At 46.2% G+C, this 26542-nt stretch overlaps 1 protein-coding gene across 1 annotated transcript in view; it reads right to left on the reverse strand.

Moving 5' to 3' along the window:
• The window catches only part of adamts17 (ADAM metallopeptidase with thrombospondin type 1 motif, 17), a 584360-nt gene that overhangs the window by 451659 nt on the left and 106159 nt on the right, over positions 1 to 26542 (reverse strand). The window contains 2 exon segments of the mRNA XM_038813320.1: positions 19043 to 19197; positions 19727 to 19810. Coding sequence (XP_038669248.1) covers positions 19043 to 19197; positions 19727 to 19810 — 239 coding nt within the window.

Here is a 26542-nt window from a genome sequence, read left to right on the forward strand (position 1 = left end):
CCTTTTGAAATAATTGAACCCGAGTCCCTGGTGCTGTTCGGCAGCACTGCTAACCACTGTGCCACCCGATACCACACTATATTGGAACATCAGTCGGGACTCTGTAAAGTCTTCTTTGAACTGAATATTCATAAACCAGGATACAACATCACTGCTGTTTAAACATTCCCAAAGCTATATGTTAAAAATGAGCATCAGTGAACTACATCATTTATAACACAGCAGCCTCACACCCAGAAGACACAATAACACTAATGGCATTCCCAGCTACAGTACAGAATTACACCGCATCTCTTCAGTCTCTGCCCAGCAGCTCGCTCCAATTTAATTAAAGGAAAGAATTTCTCATTGTAGGTAATGTATCTCAAGATAATTACAATCCATAAAGAAACAGTTGCTGGTTTGACATTAAAACCCCTTCTGACAGATGCTTGCACTGACTTCCTCAATGCATGACAGTAACCCACGGACAGAATTCAGATACAAAAGTGGAATACAGTGGATTCTAGGAATCGGAAATGAAAATGTAATATTGTCCTGATGAAAAGGCCACAGACCTGATCCCCACAGATGTTGACGGACTTCAGATAATTGGCAAAAGAGCCAGGAAGTGGGACGATGAGTTTTTTTTCAAAAACAGCACAAGTCGTTATGATCTGGATTGCATTGCCTCAAAAGGGAATTTGATAAATGTTAATTAATTGCTCTTTCAAAGAATCAGCACAGGCATGTCACACCAATGGTCTCTTATGCTGTATGATTTAATATTTTCGGTCAGAGTCTCACTCAACCAAAGCTCCTAATGGAATATCCTGGAGCTGGCCCACATTTTTCCCCTTGTGTGTCTGTCAGACAAACCTTGGTCAGTGCAAATGCAGTTAGACCATAAGACCATCAGACATAGGAGCAGAATTAGACCACTCGGCCCATCAGGTCTGCTCCGCCATTCAATCATGGCTGATATTTTTCTCATCCCCGTTCTCCTGCCTTCTCCCCACAACCTCTGTTCCCCTTATTAATCAAGACCCTATCCATCTCTGTCTTAAAGACACACAGTGATTTTGGCCTCCACAGCCTTCTGCTGGTTCTGACAAAATATTTGCTCGGTCTCTTTCTCCATGGATGTTGCCAGGCCTGCTCAGCATTTCTGCAATTTTCTATCTCTCAGGCATTTGGTGTATTTTAGGAAAATTGGACCTATAGGGGTGCCCATTTTGTTGAATTAGCTTGTAACCAGTTGAATTATGGAGAGGACGAGTCCCAGTTAAATCCTTCCCAGTTATTAAGTTCTGCCTTACATTATAATTGAGATTTTATGAAAAACAGTCACAAAATTTGGATGCACCGTAGTTCAAAAAGGAAACTAATCCCATTAATTAAAATAATATCAGTGATCAAACCTCCAACGTCCTGTTGGGGTTGGTTCGCTATCCCGTGCCCTGGGGTTGGTTCACCGTCCCATGCCCTCAGGATGGCCTGCCGCCCCATGCCCTGGGGTCGGTTCACCGTCCCATGCCCTGGGGTCGGTTCACCGTCCCATGCCCTCGGGTTGGCCTGCCGCCCCATGCCCTGGGGTTGGTTCACCGTCCCATGCCCTGTGGTTGGCCCACCATCCCGTGCCCTCAGGATGGCCTGCCGCCCCATGCCCTGGGGTTGGCCTGCCGCCCCATGCCCTGGGGTTGGCCTGCCGCCCCATGCCCTGGGGTTGGCCTGCCGCCCCATGCCCTGGGGTTGGCCTGCCGCCCCATGCCCTGGGGCTGGCCCGCCGTCCTGTGCCCTCAGGATGGCCTGCTGCCCCGTGCCCTGGGTTGGTTCACCGTCCCATGCCCTCGGGTTGGCCTGCCGCCCCATGCCCTGGGTTGGCCTGCCGCCCCATGCCCTGGGGTTGGTTCGCCATCCCGCACCCTGGGATTGGTCCGCCGACCCATGCCTTGGGTTGGTTCGCCATCCCGCGCCCTGGGGTTGGTCTACCGTCCCATACCCTGGGGTGGTTCACTGTCCCAGGCCCTGGGGTTGGCCTGCCGTCCCAGGCCCTAGGGTTGGCCCGCTGTCCCACGCCCTGGGGTTGGCCTGAGATCCCGAGTTCCAGTGGTTGGCTCACTAACGTGCACCCTATAAAGCTGAGTTCTTGCAGCCTGGATTTTCTGGAGCTATCATAACTCAGCAACATGTGTGTGTTTCCCATCTTCACATACGTGCTTTCCCCTTTGGGAAGTAGTGGAGAAGTGTTGGAAGGATCAAACTGTTGAACCACATTATGAACTGGAATAGGTCTTCAACCCAAAGCCTCTGGCTTAGACAAAGGGGCACTACCTACTGAATCCCAAGACGTCCACAAGCAGAGTGCCGCCCCCCTCTCCACTCCCACTCCCACCCCCACCCTCAAGCTATTCTGTCCCATTCACCACAATCTGAGCTGCTAACCCTAATTTTTGCAGGTGCTGCCTTCTGCCTTGTACACTTCCAGGGCTCGTATTGCTCAATTCCCATCCTATTCAAGTATTCGTGGAGATGCCTCTCAAATAACCCTATCGTATTTGCATCCATCACCTCCTCCAGCAGCGAATTCCAGGCAACCACTACCCTCTGTGTAAAAAAACGCCCTTCACACATCTCTAAACCTTGCCCCTTGCACCTTAAACCTGTGTCGCCTAGTAATTGACTCTTCCACCCTGGGAAATAGCTTCTGACTATCCACTCTGTCCATGCCCCTCATAATTTTGTAGGCTTCTTTGAGTTCGCCCCTCAAACGCCTCTGTCGTTCCAGTGAGAACAAATCGAGTTTATCCAACCTCTCCTCATTGCTAATGCCCTTCATACCAGTCAACATCCTAGTAAAACTCCTCTGTACCCTCTCCAATGCATCCACACATTCGTGTCGTGTGGCGACCAGAATTTAACACTATCTTCCAACTTATTATAACTAAGGTTCTATACAACTGAGGCATGATATGCATTTATTTGAATGCGATTAAGGGACTGGAAGTCCAAATCTCTGCCCCGCCCCCCCCAACTTTTAATGCTCCGATCCCCTCCCCAGCGGGAATACCGCTGGCCGGGTTTTGGTACAAGTATTGGCAAGTGCAGTCGTGGCACAATGGACCTCAGGCTGGGGGGGGGGGGGGGGGGGGGGGGGGGGGGGTGATGTTGAAGGGGATGGCCCAGTGCTCATGTGCCCCTCTGCCACTGCCAGGCTGCAGAGGGAGGGTCACGCAAGGGTTCTGGGGGGGCCAGGTGGGACGGGCGGGTGTCGGGTCACCCCCATGCGTGCATGCTGTGGCGGGGGGGTGACCTGTTTTTTTCTTGTATGGGTAGAGGGTGCCCCTCCTTGATGTGGAGTGGGGGTTGCTCCCCTTGTCAGCTTGGGGGGAGGGGGTGAGGGGGGGGAAGAGGGGGTTGGTCAACATTTGCATTATCGAGGAAAGGGGGGCCTGTCTCTGGACACTGGGATCAGGGCACTCGTTCAAAATTGACAGCCCAAGACCAATAGGTGCAGGAGAACCGGCACATCTGCCCTATACAGAATTTTGCACAATAAAGGTCTAAGAATACTATCTCGCCGACACTCCTAGCGTCAGTGGGCCACAGTCCCGTTTCTCCGTCGGCAGAAGCACTCAGTCACCGAAACAGACAATTCTGCCTGGAGCTTATTAAATCCTTTGTGATATCTGTTTAATGGGGGTTTAATTTCAGCTGGTACATTAATGATTAAGTGCTGCAATTGGTGAAAGTAGGCGAGTTTCAGGAAATAATTGAGATTCCTCCTACCATGATAGAGCCCCAGTGTGGTGCGAGCTGTAAACTGCATGGGTCCTTGTGGGAAATTGACAACGTCAAGGTTCGTTTGTTTAAACAAATTACTGCAGTGCAAAGAATTGAATCAGAACTATTCAAGAATTCAATTTTAAAATCATCTCCTTGTGCAGCACGAACTATGCAAACAGTTTTTAATACCTGCACTTCAAATTTAACAGGTTGGCGACACCCATAAAAAGTAACAGCTCTGGTTCAAATGACACTGAATTACCAATTAGGCAATATCTCAGTCAATGAATTGGGCTAGACCGTACCAGCCTCCCCGAACAGGCGCCGGAATGTGGCAACTAGGGGCTTTTCACGGTCACTTAATTTGAAGCCTACTTGTGACAATAAGCGATTTTCATTTAATTTCATTCAATTTAGCTGCTTGCTTTCAGTTTAAGCAATTTCCCACTGTTCTGAGTTGCACTACCACTCTCTCAGCGTTTCCAGTTTCGCTGATCGGTCCAAACATATGGACCACAGGTGATAAGAAATGGGAAACGTTAACTTTCCAACCAATCACTGAGGGGCAAAGCGTATGGTGTAAAAATCAGAGATGAGTCCTAATTGGTCAGCTACAATACAAAATGAACAGCCAGTGTGAAAAGAAATCTCGGCGACTAAAGGTGTCACCAGTTTTGAGCCAACCTTGTCATTCATTTTCTTGTCCTGTCCACACTCTAACTTAATGAAAAGGAGTTATGTTACAAGTAGGTTATAAGTCAATGTCTGAAATTCATCAGCCTCTGAAATGGCAAAGTACAGCTTTGCATGTCATGTAACGTTTAAGCTTCACATCTATCTTGGGCTAAAGCAGGTTCTGTCAAGAGTTCTTACAGACTTGTATTGTTTGGACAGCTGTTCTAACAAAAAAACTTTCATCCATTTTCACATCCCCTCTTGGCTCAGGTACTCACTGTAAAAATTAAATATACTGCAATTTTCATTTTTGTTCAGCACACATCTCAATAGAATACCACCTCTTCACTGCCCTACCATTGAATCTTATAAGCCACGGTAGCAATGGGGTTAGCACTGTTGCTTCACAGCACCAGGGACCCGGGTTCGATTCCTGGCTTGGGTCACTGTCTGTGCGGAGTCTGCACGTTATCTCTGAATCTGCACGGGTTTCCTTCAGGCGCTCCAGTTTCCTCCGACAAGTCCCGAAAGACGTACTTGTTAGGTGAGTTGGACATTCTGAATTCTCCCTCAGTGTACCCGAACAGGCGCCAGAGTGTGGCGACTAGGGGATTTTCACAGTAACATCATTGTAATATTCATGTAAATCTACTTGTGACATTAATAAAGATTATTATTAATGTTTCTCATTGGACATTATGCCACATTTTCTCCAAGCTGCTATACTGCCAGAGAACATGAATACAATCACTCACAGGCATTTCTTCAACCAATCCTTCCATATCTGCTTGACTGATAGCTCACCATAGCTCGCCTTTTTACAGGTCAATCATTCAGGTGTATCGAATAATTTAATTTGTACAGTTGCTAAACAAGGTAACTGTTTCAGTATTTTTCACTCATTCAGAAAAATAGTTTTTATGTCAACAGTGACATTCTCAGCAGGAAGGTTGCTCGCAAGGCTTTGATATTGAATGTATGATCTGCAGGCAAATTCCGTAGTAGTAAGCTGCCAACCAGGAATCTGGAGGTCGGTCCATGTGAGAGGAAAATCACAATTTAAAGCTGTCATAAATTTCCAGCTCTTTGACTCATGTTGTTCACACAAAAGAATTCAGCCACCCTGAATCCCAATTCTAGTTCCACGCTGTGGCTAGAATTTTGCGGGCAGTGGTGAAGGATCGGTGCTTGCAATTCACCTCTCCCAAAGCTGCTCGTAATCTTTTTGTGGCCTTATGAGCAGGAACAAGTGATATTTAGCGTTCGTTTTCGATGCAGTGTCCTCTACAGGGAATTTGCAGCAATTGAGCATAAGTCAAGTGCATCGCTTCAACCAATCAAATGTATTGAGACAATTGGTGTCTAAAAATATAGGGCATGATTTAACAGACAGGTTTCCAAGTGTTATTTGTGGCGGGTTTTTTCAGGGAGTTTCCCGCCGGCTCTGCCGGCAAGCTCCCCATTGCTTTACAACGATACTTAGTCATGGTATTGAGCCCTGGGGAGTTTCTCACTGGTGTAGCCCACACTAATAGTTTTTTCATCTCTGGGAAGCTGGACTCCGAGATCGGGTCGGTTTTTGAAAGGGTGCCCCAATTTCTAAGTGAGCTTGTGAGTCAGCTATACCCCCACCCATGGGTAATGTCGCCCGCCACACAATGGGCACTACCCCAAACACACCCCAAGTGAGGGCACCTCGCTATGGGGTCCCTGGCCCCCCCCCCTCACAGCCCCCCCTTTCCAGGACTCCCACCCGTCACCCCCCCAACCTCTCAGGAGGTCCCTTCTTACCTGCCCTGCACCCCGTCCACCCTTCATATCCCCCCTCTACCCTTCATACCCCCCTCCACCCTTCATGCATCCTTCCAACTTTCATTCCTCCCTCCACCGTCCTTTTATGAGCATGGTCCCCCTCGGGCCCTGACCCTGGGCAATGTCACCTGGGCACTCTTGCACTGCCACTCTGGCAGTGTTCCTGCCAGCTTGGCAGTGCCACCCGGGCACCTTGGCAGTGCCAGGACAGCAGTGCTACAGTGCCAATGCCAAGGTGCTCGCATTCCAGAATGCCAAAGGGCCAGCCTGCTCTACCTGTGGACCCAAGGGGCCTCCGATGGCCGAAGAGACCCCCCGGGTGCCGTTCCGCCTGATCCACATTTGTGTGGACCAGTACTGAACAGCGCCTGGCTGCAGCCTTCCTGGGAATCCAGTAGATCCCAGTAGGCCGGTATATACCAGGTAAGTAGGCCGTAAGTAGATTTAAGACCTACCTATGTGAGCGGGGCTTGGTCCCGCCCATTGTGGGTGGATTCCTAATGAGACTTGGGTAGATCCTGAGGCATTGTGGCTGCCGGGAAGTCCACGGGAGGCTTCACCCAGGATCTACCGACTATTTGTGCTGACGTTGGGGTGCGATGTGACCGGTAGGGCAAGCACATGGATTGGAATATTCATGTGCAGAAATCAAAATAAAGTGAGGGAAGGGAAAATGAGATTGAGGGATGAGACCAAGTAAAATCATATTACATTAACTTTTCATTTTTGTCTCCAATAATGACATTTTGCAAAAATGACACTCCACCAGTCTTGTAAAATTTATTTTTCTGGGCCTGAGAGCTTGTTCGTCAGTAATTAAGACCTATTATTACACTACTGAAAATGAATTTACGTCCAAATGAAGTCCTGACTGTGTGATGAGTTGAGTGAGCAACTAGTGGGCAATGACAGTAAGTTCATGGCCTTACACGTATTTTAACACTGAATCTATCAGTGAGGTACCAGTGTCGCCAAGCCAAGCTTGGAGTAGGAACAGGGCAAGTCAAACGGGAACTTCCAAATTTGTGTTCAACTGCTCATGTGCAAATGCCAGGAGATACTGTGCAATTTACCCTTATTAACAGTGAGCATCACTGAGATTCCTACTGCAAAATTCGAGCCCAAGCGGTCAGCTCTTCATGCCCTTAGGTCGGACATGAAATGCATGGCACATAGAAACTTTACTAGTATCACCCACACCCCAAAAATGTACAACAATTTCGGGAAGAATAAATGAAACAAAGCATTGAGGACATCTGTTTAAATATGCTAAAGTGCCTTTAAAGCAATCCAGTGAAATGCAGTAAATAATCCACACCCAAGCCTCACAGCTCTATTGGTTCCGCAACACCAAGAACACAACATTATATTAAAAACGGCACAGAATCGATAAGTTTCCTCTTCAGCCAATCAATTAGAATGCTGTTCACTACCCAAACACTAGAAAACAGCAATGTCAGATTTCTCCATCAAAGTCATCTCTTTAATGCTCGAGGGATCATGTGTTTCGTCCTGTGAATAATGTCACTTGAAGAACTCAATTAAATTGTGTATGAATTTAATTATCTTCAGTTCCAACAATGTTTTCAGCAAAGGGCAGTGGGATTATGGAATTAGTTTTAGATCTGTTAGAGCAGTGTTTTTCAAAACTTTTTTTTCCCGGGGCCCACTTTTACCAACCAGCTGACCTTTGGGACCCACACTGGCTGACCTTCGCAACATAACATTTTCGCTTACCTTTAATGTAACAAGTGAGCCGGCTTGGTCCTCACGATCGCACTCTAATCAAACTCACAGGAGGAGAGGGCAATGCGCATATCAGGTGCAGACTTCAGCCAGTTCCTTTGTGCTGCCTTCAGCTTTGTGAGAATAGAAATTCCAACCTCGCACATGGAGGTCATTGCGAAGGGCAAAAACAACAATGCTTGTTTTACTCAAAATTGGATTCTCCTTGGAGACGCTAGTCCAGAATGCTGACGGCCTCATGGACTTGTGCCATGTTTTTAATGTGCTGTCACAGGTGAGGCGCAGAAGTTCAGTCTCTTCATTTGGAATCAGCTGTAAGTTAATAATTGACTCTGAGGTCTCAAACAAAAGGATTTTTCACCCACCTCTTCTCTTTCAAAATCTGAAACTTCTCCTCTGGAAAGTAGCGACAAAAGCGGATCAGCACAGCCAGCTGCGACTGAATAAAGCTTGCCAGTCTATTGACAGCTCCCCTACCAATATTGTTTTATTCAATGTGTCGTAGCAGTATGGAGAACATGTACTCGCACTTGCCAAACTTTCAATGACTTTTGGAAAGCATCTATTTCTGCACAGTGGCAAAAGCAATCATCTTTCTTCCCTTGCAATTTGAGGTTGTTTGTTTAGAATTGAAAAGATGTCTGCAGGTAACATATAGTTAGCATCCAACTCTCATTTGCCAGTACTTCCCTGCATGTAACACACATGGGCTTTGCATCCTGATTTGCACTGGCACAATTAGCATACCCATACCTCCAGAAATCATCTTAATACTGCTTTGTTCCCATTTCAGTTTCTTCTTAATGGGAAGTTCACCAGAGGCCCTGGAGCTCTTACTCCAGCTCACATCAGCATTGCTTTGTCCGACCATAGACTCTCTTGAGCAGCTCTCTCCAGCAGATTCAGTTGTGAAATCCTGGCTGTTTGTGTCTCTGGCCCTCTTCCTTCTTACAAAATGATTCATCTTCAGCTCTTCACAGACCTGTTGCCTGCTTACTGGCAGCAACAAAATAGAGGAATCTCTCCTCCGTGATTTCACACCCAAAGCACAGCCATATAGGATATGCAATCTGCTCTCTGCCATCTCTTCTGGTGGGAAGACTCTATCCCTTTTAAAAAGAAATTTGGTCCTGGGACAGCACACTGACGTCAGCAGGTGGTCTGTCCCACTGGGCTCCAGGCCTGTGCACTGTCGGATCTGCCTGAGGGGACACACGTGCAGGGCAGCTGGCATTCTTGAAAGCCGGTCGTGGTCAGCATTTTTAAGTCAGTCACGGCCAGCATTTTTAAAAGCTGGTTGCAGCCATTTGCGTTTCCCCCGGCACTTCCCCCGCAATCTGGAATGCCCTGACCAATCAATCCACAACCCTCTCAAAACCCGCCCATGGGTCACAACCCTAACTTTGAAAAACCAGGGGCGCGATTCTCCGAGCCCCATGCCGGGCCAGAGAATCGCTGCAACCGCGCCATGCCGCCCCGACGCCGGCGCGTGATTCTCCGAGGTGAGGAGGATCACCAGCATTTGCGCCGGCGTGTTTGACGCAGCGCCAGTCGCGGGCCACTGTACACAGCATTGCTGCCGATTCTCCAGCCCGAATGGGCCGAGCAGCCGAGCGGAAAAAGCAGAGTCCCGGTGGCGCCAACCACTGGTCGCTGCCGGCGGGAACTCTGTGGGAAGGGTCGGCGGGTGGGACGGCCTGCGGGGGGGCGGGGGGCCTCCGATGGGGTCTGGCCCGCGATCAGGGTCCACCAATCGGCGGGCCAGTGTTTTCCTCCCCCTAGGCCTACTTTGTTCCACGGCCGGCCCCGAAACTCCCACGCCACGCTGCGTCGGGGCCGGTGGGCTGAAGAAGTCCCCCACGCATGCGCAGGTTGGCGCGGTTGGGGCCAGAATCGGTAGTCCCCATGCCCGTTTTGCCCCGACGTGAAACGCGACGGCGTTCACGACGCCGCAAACACCCAGTCTCCATTTCGAAGAATCGCGCCCCCTGCACATGATGAATCACATCTGGGAACCACTGATCCAATTAGAGTCACGTTTTGAATGTAATCATCCTGTAAAATGCACAACATGGAAATTAGTCTCACCAAATCCAGTGTGCAACTTGTACTACCCTCCAGATTAACTGATAAAGTTACCATTGGTACATAAGGCACATCCTGAGATTATCATAGCATAAAAGGGTTCAACGATTAATGATATATTTTCAAAGCTTTTTACTGTATAGGGCATAACTTTTGACCAGTGTAGGACTCTAACATGGCTGCTAGCTTGCTACGTATAATTCCGATCCAAGAGTCACAAAAGGGTGGATTCTCTGTAGTTTGGGTATTTGGGTTTTCCGGTAAGCGAGTAAGGACACACCCACCAGGGAACTACACCACTGACCTCAAAACACTTGCCTAGAGCAGGTAAAAAGTTACCTCACTTATATCCACACTTCAAGGAGAGGCTGATTCGGAGCCACATCTATCAGAGGAACGCAACCTAGCGGAGCTGGTTCAAGGAATGCCATCCTAACTGGATCCCCGCCCAATCAACAGCTGTCCCACCACCACCACATACCCGGCAGCGCTGTACACATATAACCAGGGATGCTGAAGCCTATGTTGGTGGATCAAAGAGAAACCATAATCTCATAGTAAAGGCGCCTCTCGCTGACAGCAATCATAACATTCATGTTCAGTTTGAAAGAGAGCAGTGTGAGTCTAAGACCACCAAAGGGTATAAATGCGGATCTAACTAAACTGAATTAAGAAACTAGATTAAACAGTTAGGCCAGTAAGGATGCAGTGGCAGACTTTTAAGGAGATACTTATTAAGTCTCAGCAAAAATTTATCCCGGTGAGAAAGGAAGAGTCTTTGAAAAGGAAATATCATCCATGACTGAATAAGGAAGTTCAGAATAGTATCAAATTGAAAGAGACACGAAAATATGCGAAAGTTAATGGTAGGTCAGGAGATTGGTCAAATTTCAAGATAAAATAATGGTTATATTTTCGGGGAGGTGGTGATATAGTGGACGAATAATCGAGAGGTCCAGGTTAACAACTGCACTATGGCAGCTGGTGGAATTTAAATTCAGTTCATCAATTTTAATTTTTTTTTAAAAATCTAATCTCGGTAATAGTGACCATGGAACCATTGTCAATGGTTATATAACCCTCCTGGTTCACTAATGTCCTTCGGGGAAGGAAATCAGCCGTCCTTACGTGGTCTGGCCTACATCTGACTCCAGACCTGAGCAACGTGGTTGATTCCTCAATGCCCTCTGAAATGGTCGGGCGAGTCACTTCAGTTGTATCGACCCACGACAAAATTTACAAAAAGTAATGGGGGGGGGCAGGTTTGATGCAGCAGCTGTTTTTTTTCCTACTGCTCAATTTTGCATGTTCATAATTTCTGTTCCTGTGCGACTTTACAGATATTGAAGGATAATAGGAGTTTCCATCGGAGAGGGTAGTGAATACTTGCACTGGTCTTGGAATACTTCAAAAGATGTTCCGCCTTCTCCTTGTCCACACCCAAAACTATAATCAGCTCTAAATTATGTAGTTACAGCTGGTACGAGGAACAAAACAAATTGAGTGTTTTTTTAAAACATTTATTATAAAATGTAATCGAAGTGTCTGATTTCAAATAAAACACAATCTATCTGCAAAGTCAACAATTTCAAAACGTTTTTCATCACACACAATATAGTGTTGATCTTGCCTACAAGGTTCACCATTTCTCGAACACTTGTCACATCAGGTACGGTGTTCTCGCACAATGTCCATTCAAAAACTGTCTTTCACAAAGAAGCGTCAAGAGTATCTGTAAATTTCCGTCATTGCTTTATCTCACTTTTCAAGCCAGGTAAAGTATTAAAAAAACACGAAAGATATAGTATTTCACAGTATATTTGGAATGCCGTCATATTGACCATAGTTTACAAAGAAACGACACGTTTCACAAGTTTGTTCAGTAATAAACATTGCGGCGAACAGAATCCATAGAATCCCTGCAGTGCAGAAGGAGGCCACTTGTCCATCAAATCTGCACCGACTCCCTGAAAGAGCACCATAACCTAGGCCCACTCACCCACCCTATCCCCATAACCCAACCTAACCTGCACATCTTTGGACACTAAGGGGCAATTGATCACGGCCAATCCACCTAACCTGCACATATTTGGACTGAGGGAGGAAACCAGAGCAGCCGGAGGAAATCCAAGCATGGACGTAGAGTCATGTTCAAAATACATTAACCTTTCTACAAGTTCAGTGCATTGAGTTTATTCACCCTTCTATCAGGACAGTGCTGGAATCATGGCTCTGATTTTTATATTGTTCAAACCACAGTCTTTCTGCTCAAACCACAATCTGAGTTCTGAGATCTCATATCCCTCTGGTCCCCTCCCTCATTGATACGTTAATTTCTGATTCAATGGGGCACGCTGCCTTTCAAACGTAAGCACCATAGGCAACATTGGAAGAGTTGTCCAAGGTGTCGGCGACCACAAGGTAGCCGGTGTTCTCATCGTTTAGCAGAGGAGCTCTTTTCAGTCGGTCTTCTAGAGAGAGTGCCTTGGGATATTATACAGGGCATCAGTGCGGACACAGCCATCAGGAGAATAAGCTTCCCGATGTAGACCAGGAGAAAGCCTGCAATTTCGGCATATTGGGTGGTGACCGATTGGAAAGACTTGAGTCGCACCATGAATGTCGCTCCTAAAAGTTAAGGCTCAGTGGCCTTGTCCCTCAGCAGTAATTGAGCAGTGAATATTAAAACCTTTAAATGGGAGGTGCATGGGAGTTGCTCCGACAGCACTGCACCCTGGTGGAGACCATGTCCAGCCTTCACATTGCGGAAACCATCCATCATGTTGTGCGGCCCTATGATCATACTTAACAGGCCAAATTTCAAACAGATCTAGCAGCTCAAACTGGGCATTCATGAGGCGCTGTGTTCCATCAGCAGCAGAATTGTACTTGACCACAATGTGTAACCTCATGACCCAGCATATACCCCACTCTATCATTACCACCAAGTCAGGGGTCAATCCTGATTCAACGAAGAGTGCATGCGGGCATGCCAGGACCCACACCAGGCATACCGAAAAATGAATTGCCAACCAGGTGAAGTTGCAACACATGGCTATTTCCACACCAAACAATAAAAGTAGCAAGTGATATACAGAACTAAACAACTCCACAACCAATTGATCAAATCTAAACTCTGCAATTCTACCAAATGGAGGGGGAAGGTCCACAAATGTCCCCAACATCCCATGACAGGGGAGCCCAGCACATTAGTACAAAAGACAAGGCTGAAGCAGTTGCTCCAATCTTCAAACAGAAGTGTAGATGGTCCATCTCGACCTCCTCCTGAAGTCGCCAGCACCACATCTTCAGCCAATTCGATTCACTCCACGTAATACAAGAAGTGGTTGAAGGCACCTGATGTTGCAAAGGCTGTGGGGCCTGGCAACATTACAGCAATAGTGCTGAAGACTTGTGCTGGAGAATTAACTGCACCCTTCGCCAAGCCGTTCCAGTGCAACTACAACACTGACATCTACCAGACAATGTGGAAAATTGCCCAGGTTATGTCCTGAACACAAAAAGCAGGACAAATTCAATCTGACCAATTACGGCCTAATTGGTCTATCCTTGATCATCAGTAAAGTGCTGGAAGGTTCATTGACAGTGGAATAAAGCAGCACTTACTCAGAAACAACTCTGTTCACTCATCGCAGTTTGTGTCCCACCAGGACTACAAAGCTCCTGACCTCATTACAGCCGAAGTCTAAACATGGACTCAAGAGATAAGGCAAGAGTGACTGCCTTGTCATCAAAGCCACTTTTGACCGAGTTAGGCATCAAGGAGCCCCAGCAAAACTGGTCAATCAGAATCGGGGGGGGGGGGGGGGGGGGAGCGCTCCGCTGGTTGGAGTCATAAGACGGTTGTGGTTGTTGAAGGTCAACCATCTCAGCCTCAAGACACATCAGGAGTGCCCCAGGATAGTGTTCTTGGCCCAACCATCTTCAATGCTTTATCAATGGCCTCCCTACAATCACTTGGTCAGAAATGGGGATGTTCACTGATGATGGCACAATTTTTACCACCTGTCCTCACATACTGAAGTAGTCTATGCTCATATGCTTCAAGACCTGGACAATATCCAGTCTTGGGCTGATTGATAAGTGGTAAGTAACATTCATGCCACACAAAAGCCAGGCAATAATCATCTCTGGCAAAAGTGAATCCAACCATCACCCCTTGTCCTTCAATGGTATTGCCATCACTAAATACGCCACTATCAGCATTTTGGGGTTACCATTGCCAAAAAACTGAACTGGACCCGCAAATAGATACTGTGGCTGCAAGGGCATGTCTGATGCTGGACATTCTTGCAGTGAAACTCACCTCCTGACTGCCAAAGGCTGTCCCACAAGGCACAAATCAGGAGTGTGATAGAATATTCTCCACTTGCCTAGATGAGTGCAGCTCCAACAACACTTAAGAAGCTTAACACCAACCAGGATAAGGCAGCAGCTTGATTGGCATCCCATTCACAAACATTCACTTCCTCCACCACCGATACACAGTGGCAGCCGTGTGTACCATCTACAAGATGCACCGCAGCAGCTCACCAAGGCTCTTTTGAAAATCCCTTGCAAATCATCAGCCTCCACCATCTAGATGAACAAGATGTGGAGATGCCGGCGTTGGACAGGGGTGAGCCCAGTAAGAAGTCTTACAACACCAGGTTAAAGTCCAACAAGTTTGTTTTGAATCACTAGCTTTCAGAGCACTGCTCCTTCCTCAGGTGAATGAAGAGGTAGATTCCAGAAACATATATATAGACAAAGTCAAAGATGCCAGACAATGTTTTGAATGAGAGCATTTGCAGGTAATTAAGTCTTTACAGATCCAGCGATAGGGGTAACCCCAGATTAAAGAGGTATGAATTGTCTCAAGCCAAGATAGTTGTTAGGATTTCGCAAGCCCAGGCCAGATGGTGGGGGGTGAATTTAATGCAACAGGAATCCACGGTCCTGGTTGAGGCTGTACTCATGTGTGCAGAACTTGGCTATAACTTTCTGTTCAGCGATGCTGCGATGTCACATATCCTGAAGGTCGCCTTGGAGAACGCTTACCTGGAGATCAGAGGCTGAATGCCCTTGACTGCTGAAGTGTTCCCCGACTGGCAGGGAACATTCCTGCCTGCCGATTATCGTGCAATGTCCGTTCATCCTACCAATTGTCCTGCCTTGAGACAATTCACACAATTTAACCTGGGATTACCCCTCTCTCTGGATCTGTAAAGACTTAATTACCTGCAAATGCTCGCATTCAAAGAATTGTCTTGCATCTTTGACTTTGTCTATATATATATTTCTGGAATCTACCTCTTCAGTCACCTGAGGAAGGAGCAGTGCTCCGAAAGCTAGTGGTTTGAAACAAACCTGTTGGACTAGATGAACAAGGGCAGCAGACACATGGAAATACCACCACCTGCAAGTTTCCCTCCAAGTCACTCCCAATCCTGACTTGCAACTATATTTGCCGTTCCTTCACTGTCACAGGGTCAAAATCCAGAAATTCCCTCCCAAACAAGGATCTACTCCACATGGACTTCAGCAGTGCAAGAAGGTGGCTTGCCACCACCTTCTCAAGGGATGGAGAATAAAATGCGTTCCTAGCCAGCAATGAGCATGACCCGTTAAATAAATTTTAAAAATCGCAAAATGACAAAAAAACATAAAGAAGGAGAAAGAAGAAGAGAGACAGGTAGCGGGTAATATAAAAACAGATATTAGGAGTTTCTAAACTTTTTAAATTCTATGATTCTAAATAGAAAAAGAGTTACTAAAGCCTTTAGAGAGAGAGTTTGGGGAATTAATGGAAAACCAGGAAATGGCAGAGATGTTGAAGAGGCATTTTGTATTGAATCTGCTCTTGAAAGAAACTTTCTCCAAACGTCGACACAACTAAGCAAGTAATTTGTTTGTTAACTTTATAAATGGCAATTGAACCGTGTTGGGTTGCTTAATTGGAATTAGTAGCAGGTATAGATAGTACGTTTAAGTTTTTCCTTGCGTTTAAGAACTGCTTAACTGATTATTGTAAAGCTATTTTCTTTGATGTTAATGTGGTTAATTCTGTGTTTAAATTAAAGTTTGTTCTAACAAAAGATGCCTATTGCTCAGTGTCATTAATCCTGGGGTGAAGTATCCTTTCCTCACAGTTTTACAAATTAACAAATAAAATATTGGTTCTCGTCTGGTCTCTGAACAAATGTTGGGGCTGATCCAGAATCCTAACACTGAGCAGCAGGAACCCACATTGATATTCATCCTGCAGTCAGGGAACTTCTGAATGCAACATGTCTAACCCATCCCTGGCTTGAGATCGTTGGACTGATCTTGAGATGTCACTGACTGTCAAAGCTCAGGGTTACCACAGGCATTGCAATCTTATTTTATTTTGGCCCTTTTCTTTCATTGACCATACATAATGCGGAAATGCTGGAAAATCTCAGCAGGACTGGCAGCATCTGTAAGGAGAGAAAAGTGCTAACGTTTCAAGTCCAGATGACCCTTTGTCAAAGCGAAAAGGCAAAGAAAGTGGGAGATATTTATACTGTAGGGTGAGGGAATGAAAGATGAGTCATGGCCACAGACACCAAGGGAAGAAAGGCCAAATGGCATAGAAACTAAAATCTGAGGGTAAGCTGTGACACCCTACATGTTAAATGATTTGTAGGGGAGATAAAGGGAAGCTATTCCTTTCATGGAGGAATCATGAAAACGGGAATACAATCTTAAAATTAAGGCTAAGTTATTCGGGAGTGAAATCAGGAAACACTCTCTCTCTCTCTTCCTCCCCACCACCCCCCAACCGCAACCATTAGATGAGCTGTGATCTAATTACATAGCTCAAGGACTAACTGGCCTCCTTCTGTTCTTAATGTTCCTTCCACCACTATCAAATCATATTTTATGAGTCACCTGTTCCTAAAACCAATGTTCACATTTTCCATTAGGTTAGCAAAAGCAGCAGGGGCAGCACGGTGGCGCAGTGGTTAGCACTGCAGTCTCACGGCACCGAGGTCCCAGTTTTGATCCTGGCTCTAGGTCACTGTCCGTGTGGAGTTTGCACATTCTCCCCGAGTTTGCGTGGGTTTCGCCCCCACAACCCAAAGATGTGCAAGGTAGGTGAATTGAACATGCTAAATTTCCCCTTAATTCGAAAAACTGAATTGGGTACTCTAATTTTTTTTTTAAAGGTTAGCAAAAGCAAAGAGTGGACATAAATGATTTGCACTGAACTCAATTAGAAAGATACATGTTAATGAAGCTCATAACCAGCTGAGACTTATGTTAATGAGAGGAGAGCTCTCTGGCCATCTTCCTTATTTATGGGATTGGTCGTAATTGTTTGAAGCAATTTTACCAGCCATCTGTTCATTTCTGAAATTGCCTAATATATAAATAGCTTCTCTGACAAATCTCTGAAATCACCTCCTTGGAGCACATATCAAGAGAATAAGTATTATGATAGTTTCTTTCTTTCTAGTTGTTGCAGGACAGGGGTCCAGAGCAAAGGGTCATCACTTTAAAAATCTGGAACTCTCTTACTCAAAAAGTTACTGAGGCTGGTTGAGTTTAATTGAAAGTATCAAAACAGGTCAGATTTTTTTGCCAGATGAACATATGAAGAGGTAAGGGTATTAAGGTATATGGAGAGAAGGCAGGTAAATGTTGTTGAGATTAGATCTACAGCCGTGATCTAATTGAATGGCAGAACAAGTTCAAGGGATGAACATCCTACTCCTCCTGTTCCTACTATGGGAAATCATGAACAGCAGTGAGTCTATGTCTTCTCAATGGTTCATCATGGTGAGTATTCCTATCAAGCCTTTCAATTTAGCTGGACTATACCAGGGCTGTCCTTGCATAATCTTTGAAGCAATGCTTTTCAGGAGTTTAGATTCACCACCTTTCTCGATATTGGAGATTTCATTTATGTTTCCCTCGGAGTTCCCTCCCAACAGGGCATCCCAACACTGCTCCTGGTAATAAAAGCGCGATAACTCATTCGGTTCTGTAACTGGCCAGTAATGCTACACATGTGCGGAGTCTGCACGTCCTCCCCGTGTGTGCGTGGGTTTCCTCCGGATGCTCCGGTTTCCTCCCACAGTCCAAAGATGTGCGGGTTAGGTGGATTGGCCATGCTAAATTGCCCGTAGTGTTCTAAAAAGTAAGGTTAAGGGGGGCGGTTGTTGGGTTACGGGTATAGGGTGGATACGTGGGTTTGAGTAGGGTGATCATTGCTCGGCACAACATCGAGGGCCGAAGGGCCTGTTCTGTGCTGTACTGTTCTATGTTCTATGTTCTATGTATCTGAATCGTCCGAGTCTCCCGTATGTGTCACCAACACTTTAAATTTTAATTGTAATTGCGTGGCAAGTAAGAAAAAGCAAGCGAGAAGAGGCACCCACTTCTGGTTTCACCATAGGGAATGGCACAGCACTGACTAAATTCCACCAAAAGTGAATGGTAATGACCTGGAACATTATCTATGAGAGGGATGGAAGCAGTGACAATGAATGATTCAATAGGAAAGTGGACAACACAAAAGAAAAATAAACTTCCAGGCCCACGGCGATAGAGTGGGGAATGGACTGACTGGATTGCTGCAGACAGAGCTGGCATTGACTCAATGGGCCAAATAGCCTCATTCTGTTCCTTAATGACTCTATAAAAATGCAAGTTGTTATTATTTGAAATGTTCAGTTCTCCTTCAACACATTGGCTTTCTGCTTAGTTTTTCACAAGTATGAAAATGGACACAAGGTTCTGGTAAAAGTGGAAGAATCTATTTGAAGTTTAATGTCAATGGATGATATATTTAAGCAGCGCGGACAACCATAAACTCTGCACAATGATGTACAGGCTGAAGGAGATGATGAAGTTGTTATTCAATCCCAAAGCACTGGGTTCACCAGCTGAAAGAACACAAATAGTTCTATGCAAGACAAAAACCAAGTACCTTGTGACAAACACGGCGGCATCCACGGCTGGGAAGTCATCTTTCCCACCAGGTACCTGGTTATTCCCCAGATACTTCACTCCAAACTCCTTGTACTGCCAATGACAAAAGCTCTCTAGTGACCGTTCTCCATGGTGACCAATCAACAGTTGCTCCTAAGAAAAAAAAATTCAAAATATATTACGCAAATAAGGAAATCCAGAACTATTCGAAACAAAAGAAAATTGCTGACAAAGTAATTTTTAGCTTTTACAAAGACATTTGCTGCAAACGTCTACAGCATGCAATTGGCTGGTTGCTTAGTAACCCCTTGTGTTTTGATATAGATATGTTAAAATTTGGATTGATGTGGTATGAAATTGTTCCGTTATTCAAAAGGAATTTAAAACGACTTAATATTTTTGTAGATTAAAAGGCTGAACTTTTCTAATTAAAATATTATACAAAATAAACCAAATCTGATCTCTCAGCACTCTTGGAATACTTACCAGTCAGGTGACCATGGGTCGTTGTAATGATTAATGGCAGATGTTGCGGTGGGTGAAATCCAAAAGGATTTTTGTTTGGGGTACTTAGGGCTAGGGAACCAAGGCATAAATTGAGATAAAGATCAGCCATGGTTTAACTAAAAGTGTGACATAATCGAGGGACTGGATGGCCTCCAACTTCTCCCATCATACTTACTGGACGATTGCGAAGCAAGACTAGTTTGGTCACTTGAATATTGATCTTGATTCCCAGAGAGTGATGCTGAAACATGTTGTACACCTGCCAAAGAAATAACATTTTCAGCTGTAACGATAACCAAGATGAGAGAAACAGTGCAGAAAGAACAGGGTGACAACTGCAATCACAACCACATTGGTCTTCCAAAGTGTCACTACAACTATCACCTTAGTGGAGTAGAGAAAAGAGAGCCTGCCCGACAGCGTGAGAATGAGAGACCGAACGATGTGGAGAAAGAGGCTGTGTGTGTGAGAGAGAGAGAGAGCAATGGAGACAGAGAGCGAGGGGGACAGAGAGCGAGGGAGAGAGAGCGAGAGAGAAGCCGAAGAAGAGTGAGTGAGAGTGAGAGAGATTGAGAGAGAGTCAGAGTGAGAGAGAGTGAGGGAGTGAGAGAGAGAGCAATGGAGACAGAGAGCGAGGGGGACAGAGAGCGAGGGAGAGAAAGTGAGAGAGAAGCCGAAGAAGAGAGTGAGAGACAGAGTGAATGAGAGAGAGAGAGAGACAGACAGAGTGAGAGAGAGAGAAAGAGAAAGCGTGAGTGAGTGAGTGTGCGTAGTCGCAGGAAGAGGGCCAGTGGGAGTGAACGGGAGGGCAGGTGAGGAAAGTGGAAATAGCCAGAGATCATAGAGCTACAGCAAAGCTTCTGCCAGTGTTGATCATAAAATCAGTGCTCAAAGGATGTGATTCTATTATTTTCACTGCTTCCCCGAGTGCAAATAGCCTCATTATTAATAACATCTCTCGCCTGCAGCACTAAGTCGACAAGTTAGGAAATATCTTGGCTGCAAAGTAAGAAATGTACATATGAGTAGCACGGCGGCACAGTGGGTTAGCCCTGCTGCCTCACGGCGCCGTGTTCCCAGGTTCAATCCCGGCTCTGCGTCACTGCCCGTGTGGAGTTTGCACATTCTCCCCGTGTTTGCGTGGGTTTCGGTCCCACAACCCGAAGATATACAGGCTAGGTGGATTGGCCACGCTAAATTGCCCCTTAATTGGAAAAAATGAATTGGGTACTCTCAATTTATATATTAAAAAAAAATGTACATATTGATTTCAAAGCCTCAGTTCAACCAGTCAATGCTGCACTCACGAGAGAGATGGGGGAAAAGGGCAGGGCTTGCATATGATCTCAGCTAGACTACGAGTAGACAAACCGAGGGTGCAGTCACAACATCCCCAACCTGGCTGAGGCACTCGTATGGTTTGGAGTTTAAATACAGAACCAACAGTTCCACCCTGCAGTTACAAGAAATCAGATTCTCCTTCAGGGGATGAAGAGAAAAATTAGATAACTGATAGCACCTGTCAAAAGCACCCTACATCACTGCAGAAACGAGAAGAATACTTCGCACTCAAAGCCCCAGCGCAGATACTGTCATCAAGATGTGGTGGGGTGAGAAAGCCAATGAAATTCAACACTACACAGCCCGACACAACAAACGTCCAAACCACCAAGACCATCCATGGACCAAGAACAAGTAATTATTCCCCACTCGGAGCAGATGGCAGCAATACTATGGCAAAGCGGTAATGTTACTGAACTAGTAATCCAGAGGCCAAGGCTAATTCTCTGGGGATATGAGCTCAACTCCCATCATAGCAGCTGGTGGAATTTAATATTAAGAAGAAGAATAAGAATCTTTTAGTGTCACAAGTAGGCATACATTAGCACTGCAATGAAGTTACTGTGAAAATCCCCAAGTCACCACACTCCGGCGCCTGTTCGATTACCACCTGAGGGAGAATTCACAATGTCCAAATCACCTAACAGCACGTCTTAGGAGGAAATCGGAGCATCCGGAGGAAACCAACACAGACACAAGGAGAATGTGCAGACTCTACACAGACAATGACCCAAGACGAGAATGAAACCCGGGTACCTGGTGCAGTGAAGGAACAGTGGTAACCACTGTGCTACCAATTTAGACTTAATAAGCCTGGAATGGAAAGCTAGTCTCACGAATGGTGACCATCAAATTATTGAGAGTCATATAAACCCATCTGGTTCACTGATGTCCTTTAGGGAAGGAAATCTGTTGTTCTTACCTGGTCTGTCCTACGTGTGACTCCAGACCCACAGCAATTGGGTTCAATCTTAACCACCCTCTGGTATGGTTTGGTATGCCACTCAGTTTAAGGGCATTTAGGGACGGGTAATAAATGTTGGCCTTGCCAGCGTAAACCAACATCCCATGGAAGAATAAATTTTCAAAAAGATAATGCAGCCATCTGGAACCACTGGAAGGAGCACAACTGGAACCTTCTCAATAAGGAATCAACATATCAAACAATATCATCAAAACAATCTTCCTTGACAGCTTCAGTTCAACTTGAAACTTGGCAATTTTTTTTCACATTCCAAGGAAGGATAGTTCAGATGGTGTTCACAGTGTGTTCACTTCTCCATTTATTGATTATTAATTCTCTTTGGCAGCGTACAGTCTGGGCCACAGTTTAGTGGAATGTAATAAGAACATAAGAACTAGGAGCAGGAGTAGGCCATCTGGCCCCTCGAGCCTGCTCCGCCATTCAGTAAGATCATGGCTGATCTTTTGTGGACTCAGCTCCACTTTCCGGCCCGAACACCATAACCCTTAATCCCTTTATTCTTCAAAAAACTATCTATCTCTACCTTAAAAACATGTAATGAAGGAGCCTCAACTGCTTCACTGGGCAAGGAATTCCATAGATTCGCAACCCTTTGGGTGAAGAAGTTCCTCCTAAACTCAGTTCTAAATCTACTTCCCCTTATTTTGAGGCTATGCCCCCTAGTTCTGCTGTCACCCGCCAGTGGAAACAATCTGCCCGCATCTATCCTATCTATTCCCTTCATAATTTTAAATGTTTCTATAAGATCCCCCCTCATCCTTCTAAATTCCAACGAGTACAGTCCCAGTCTACTCAACCTCTCCTCATAATCCAACCCCTTCAGCTCTGGGATTAACCTAGTGAATCTCCTCTGCACAGCCTCCAGCGCCAGTAATAAAACCAATAAACTAAATGTAAATGAAAGCTTTCCATTTGATGACTGGGCATGAGAAATATTGGACATGCAGAGGCACATTATGGTCTGGAGGGAATGAGAGCTCACAAGAACGGCCAACTTGCTGAACAGAAGATAAACAGCTGAAGGAAAATCCCCAAAAAGGCATTGATTCAGGACGTCTGTGTCTCCATCTGCAGCCAATAAATGGAAAAAACACTGAGCTCCTGATAGAAAAGCAATAAACTGCTCGTCACTGACACAGCATCCAGTTCCAGTGACTATTTATTGGCAATATGTAAGCGCAATTCCGGTTGCTTCTCTTTTTTCCCCTTTTGTTATTTTTACTGTTGTCATTTTGATCGGTAGATGCTTCATGTACACATATAGAACATAGAACAGTACAGCACAGAACAGGCCCTTCGGCCCTCGATGTTGTGCCGAGCAATGATCACCCTACTCAAACCCACGTATCCACCCTATACCCAACAACCACCCCCCCTAACCTTACTTTTAGGACACTACGGGCAATTTAGCATTGCCAATCCACCTAACCCGCACATCTTTGGACTGTGGGAGGAAACCGGAGCACCCGGAGGAAACCCACGCACACACGGGGAGGACGTGCAGACTCCGCACAGACAGTGACCCAGCCGGGAACCGAACCTGGGACCCTGGAGCTGTGAAGCATTTATGCTAACCACCATGCTACTGTGCTGCCCAAGCAGGGGAAATTATGAATTTAAAAGTTACAAAAGAGGACACTCTGCTAGCTTACGGACAACACTCAGAATTTTCAGCACTCGAGAGATCAGTGAGACTCAGTTTGATTGGCTGGCTGGTGGCCAATAAATTGGCCAAAGGCTGTGTTCTGCCTGATAACAGGTGGTGATTGGATCCTGCCTGAGTGTGATTATTTTCAGAGAGCCTCAGGAATAGCAAGTTTGAATCCTGGATGGTCAGAGGAAAGGACCTGTTCTCTTTTCTCTCTCTCTCTCCCTCTCTCTCTCGCTCCAGAAAAGCTGTTGTACTTATGAAACCTGAATGAATCTAAGGTGAAGATCATTATAGACTGGAAACAGAAAACCTTGAGCTGAAAGCCTAAATTGGAGGAAGGGGTGCTATCAGACAACTATCTGAAACAAAGACTTTTATCCCTTTTATTTATTATTTAACCCCCTCTTCTCCCCTCTGAATTTGTCTGCTATGTGTTTGTGGTATGTCTGATATAGAGGGTGAGGTGAGTTTGAGTGGGCGGTTAGGATTTTGATAATAGTTAACCTGTTGTGTTTTCTGCACATTTAATTATAGTCACTGTTATTAATAAAATTAATTGTGTTTAAATTTACAAACCTGGTGACTGTAGTTATTGGGCAGCCAAGGGCCAAAGACTTTGAGTGTTTGTCTAAGTAGTATTTATTATTTTCAATTGTGTTGCAACTCTGGGTCAAGTGGGGCTAGAATTGACCGCGCACCAGCCCAAGGAGCCATAACATAATTTGGGAGCGAGAGTCCATGATCTTCGGTATGGTAGACAGCCTTGTTTAGGTTACAGTATAAATTAAAAAGAGACACCTTGGACAGGGTTCTCCCAGCCCTGGCCACGCCGGAGAATCCCCGTGAATGGGCCACGCCGCCCCGAAGCCGGCATGCAAGCCATTGGCACCGGCATGCTTGGCGCGGCGCCGGTCACTGGCCGCCCTACGCACCCGGCTCACCGATTCTCCGGCCCGTATGGGCCGAGCAGCTGTAAGAAAAGAACCGAGTCCTGCCGGTGCCGTTCTAACCTGCTGTGGGGCCGGCGGGATCTTGGCGTTGGGTGGCAGCCTGTGGGGGGGAGTGAGGGGGGTCCAACCCCGAGGGGGCCTCTGATGTGGCATGGTCCGCGATCGGGGCCCACCGATCGGCGGGCCGGCCTCTGTGGCTGGGGTGTCCTTTCCTACGCGCCGGCCCCTGTCATCCTGCGCCATGTTGCATCAGGGCCGGCGCGTTGAAGGAGGCCACTGCGCGTGTTGGCGCCGGCGCCACTGCGCATGCACGGATCCCGCGGCGCACAGTTTGCACCGAGATTCACAGCTGGAGCGGCGCCAACCACTCCAGCGCCATGCTGGCACCCTATAGGGGCCAGAATTAGTCCTGGGAGTGGCCCATTCACACCGTCGTATAACGCGACGGCGTTTACGACGGCGTGGACGCTCTGGCGCGGGATTGGAGAATCCCACCCCAGGTCTGCAACATTATAACAGGGTGGCTCCTAAGATTTTTCTTTAGGTGGACAATCTGTCTTTGGTTTATATAAAAGGGCTTCAAAAAGACAAGCTAATCAAATTGGCAGCTGAATTAAATATAGACATACCAGCTATAACTCAGAAAAGGTGGGGGATGTTTGTGGCCGTGTTTGAGGAGCTGTTCGTCGCCGGGGGTGGGGTGAAAAAGGAAAAAAATCTGTACAGGATGTATAGTTGATTACTGGGAAGTATATCTCCCGGGGTGTTTATTTGCTGTTTTGATATATGTTTGTAATAAAATACATTTTTTTTAAAAGAAAAAGTTAGAGCTTTTCAAATGGAAATTGAAATGAGGAACCTGAAAATAGAGAGAGGGGAAAAAGCAAAAGAGAGAGATTTAAGGCACTGAAATTGAAAGGAAGCTGCTAGGAACCAGAAGTGAGCGTAACCCTATTACGGAACCCAGTGGTGATGTGTTTAAATTTATACACGCTCTCCCAAAGTTCGAAGAGAATGAGGTAGAAAACTTTTTCGGGTTTTGAGAAAATAGCAATCCAAATGGAGTGGCCAAAAGGAAAGTGGGTATTACCCATGCAAAGTAACTGACGGGGTGGGCACAGGAAGTTTATGCTTCACTGTCAGAGCGGGTGTCTAAAAATACTGACGAGGTTAAAAGCTATTCTGGGTGCATATGAATTGTTTCTCGAGGCATTTGGGAAAAGCTTTGGAATTTAAGGAGACAGCCGGGACAGATGTACACCAAATTCAAAAGAGTTAAGCAGAACAATTTTAATAGATGGGTACGAGCATCGGGAGTTGAAACTACGTATGAGGCCCCTGAGAGAGGTCATTCTATCAGAAGAATTTAAGAATTCCCAAACTTCTGTGATAACATGGAACATACAGTGCAGAAGGAGGCCATTCGGCCCATCGAGTCTGCACCGACCCACTTAAGCCCTCACTTCCACCCTATACCCGTAACCCAATAACCGCCCCTAACCTTTTGGACACTGAGGTCAATTTAGCATGGCCAATCCACCTAACCTACATGTCTTTGGGCTGTGGGAGGAAACCGGAGCACCCGGAGGAAACCCACACAGACACAGGGAGAACATGCAGACTGTGCACAGACAGTAACCCAGTGGGGAATCGAACCTGGGACCCTGGTGCTGTGAAGCCACAGTGCTATCCATTGTGCTACCGTGCTGCCCTCAAAAGAACTCATGCTGAAGACCAGAGGGTGAAAACCGCTAGACAAGCAGCAATAATGGCTGATGATTATGACCTGATCATAAATTTAAACCCTTGCCATCACCCCCATACTTTTGAAAAGGATAGGAAGTGGGAGAGTGAGAGGAAGGCAAGTAGGGCAGCACAGTGGTTAGTACTGCTGCCTCATGGCGCTGAGCACCCGGGTCATTCTCTGTGTGAAGTTTGTACATTTTCCCCGTGTTTGCATGAGTCTCACACCCTCAACCCAAAAATATGTAGGCTAGGCGGATTGACCACGCTAAACTGCCCCTTTAATCGGAAAGAATAAGAATTGGGTGTTCTAAATTTATT

Source organism: Scyliorhinus canicula, chromosome 12 (assembly GCF_902713615.1).
Source record: "Scyliorhinus canicula chromosome 12, sScyCan1.1, whole genome shotgun sequence".
NCBI lineage: Eukaryota > Metazoa > Chordata > Chondrichthyes > Carcharhiniformes > Scyliorhinidae > Scyliorhinus > Scyliorhinus canicula.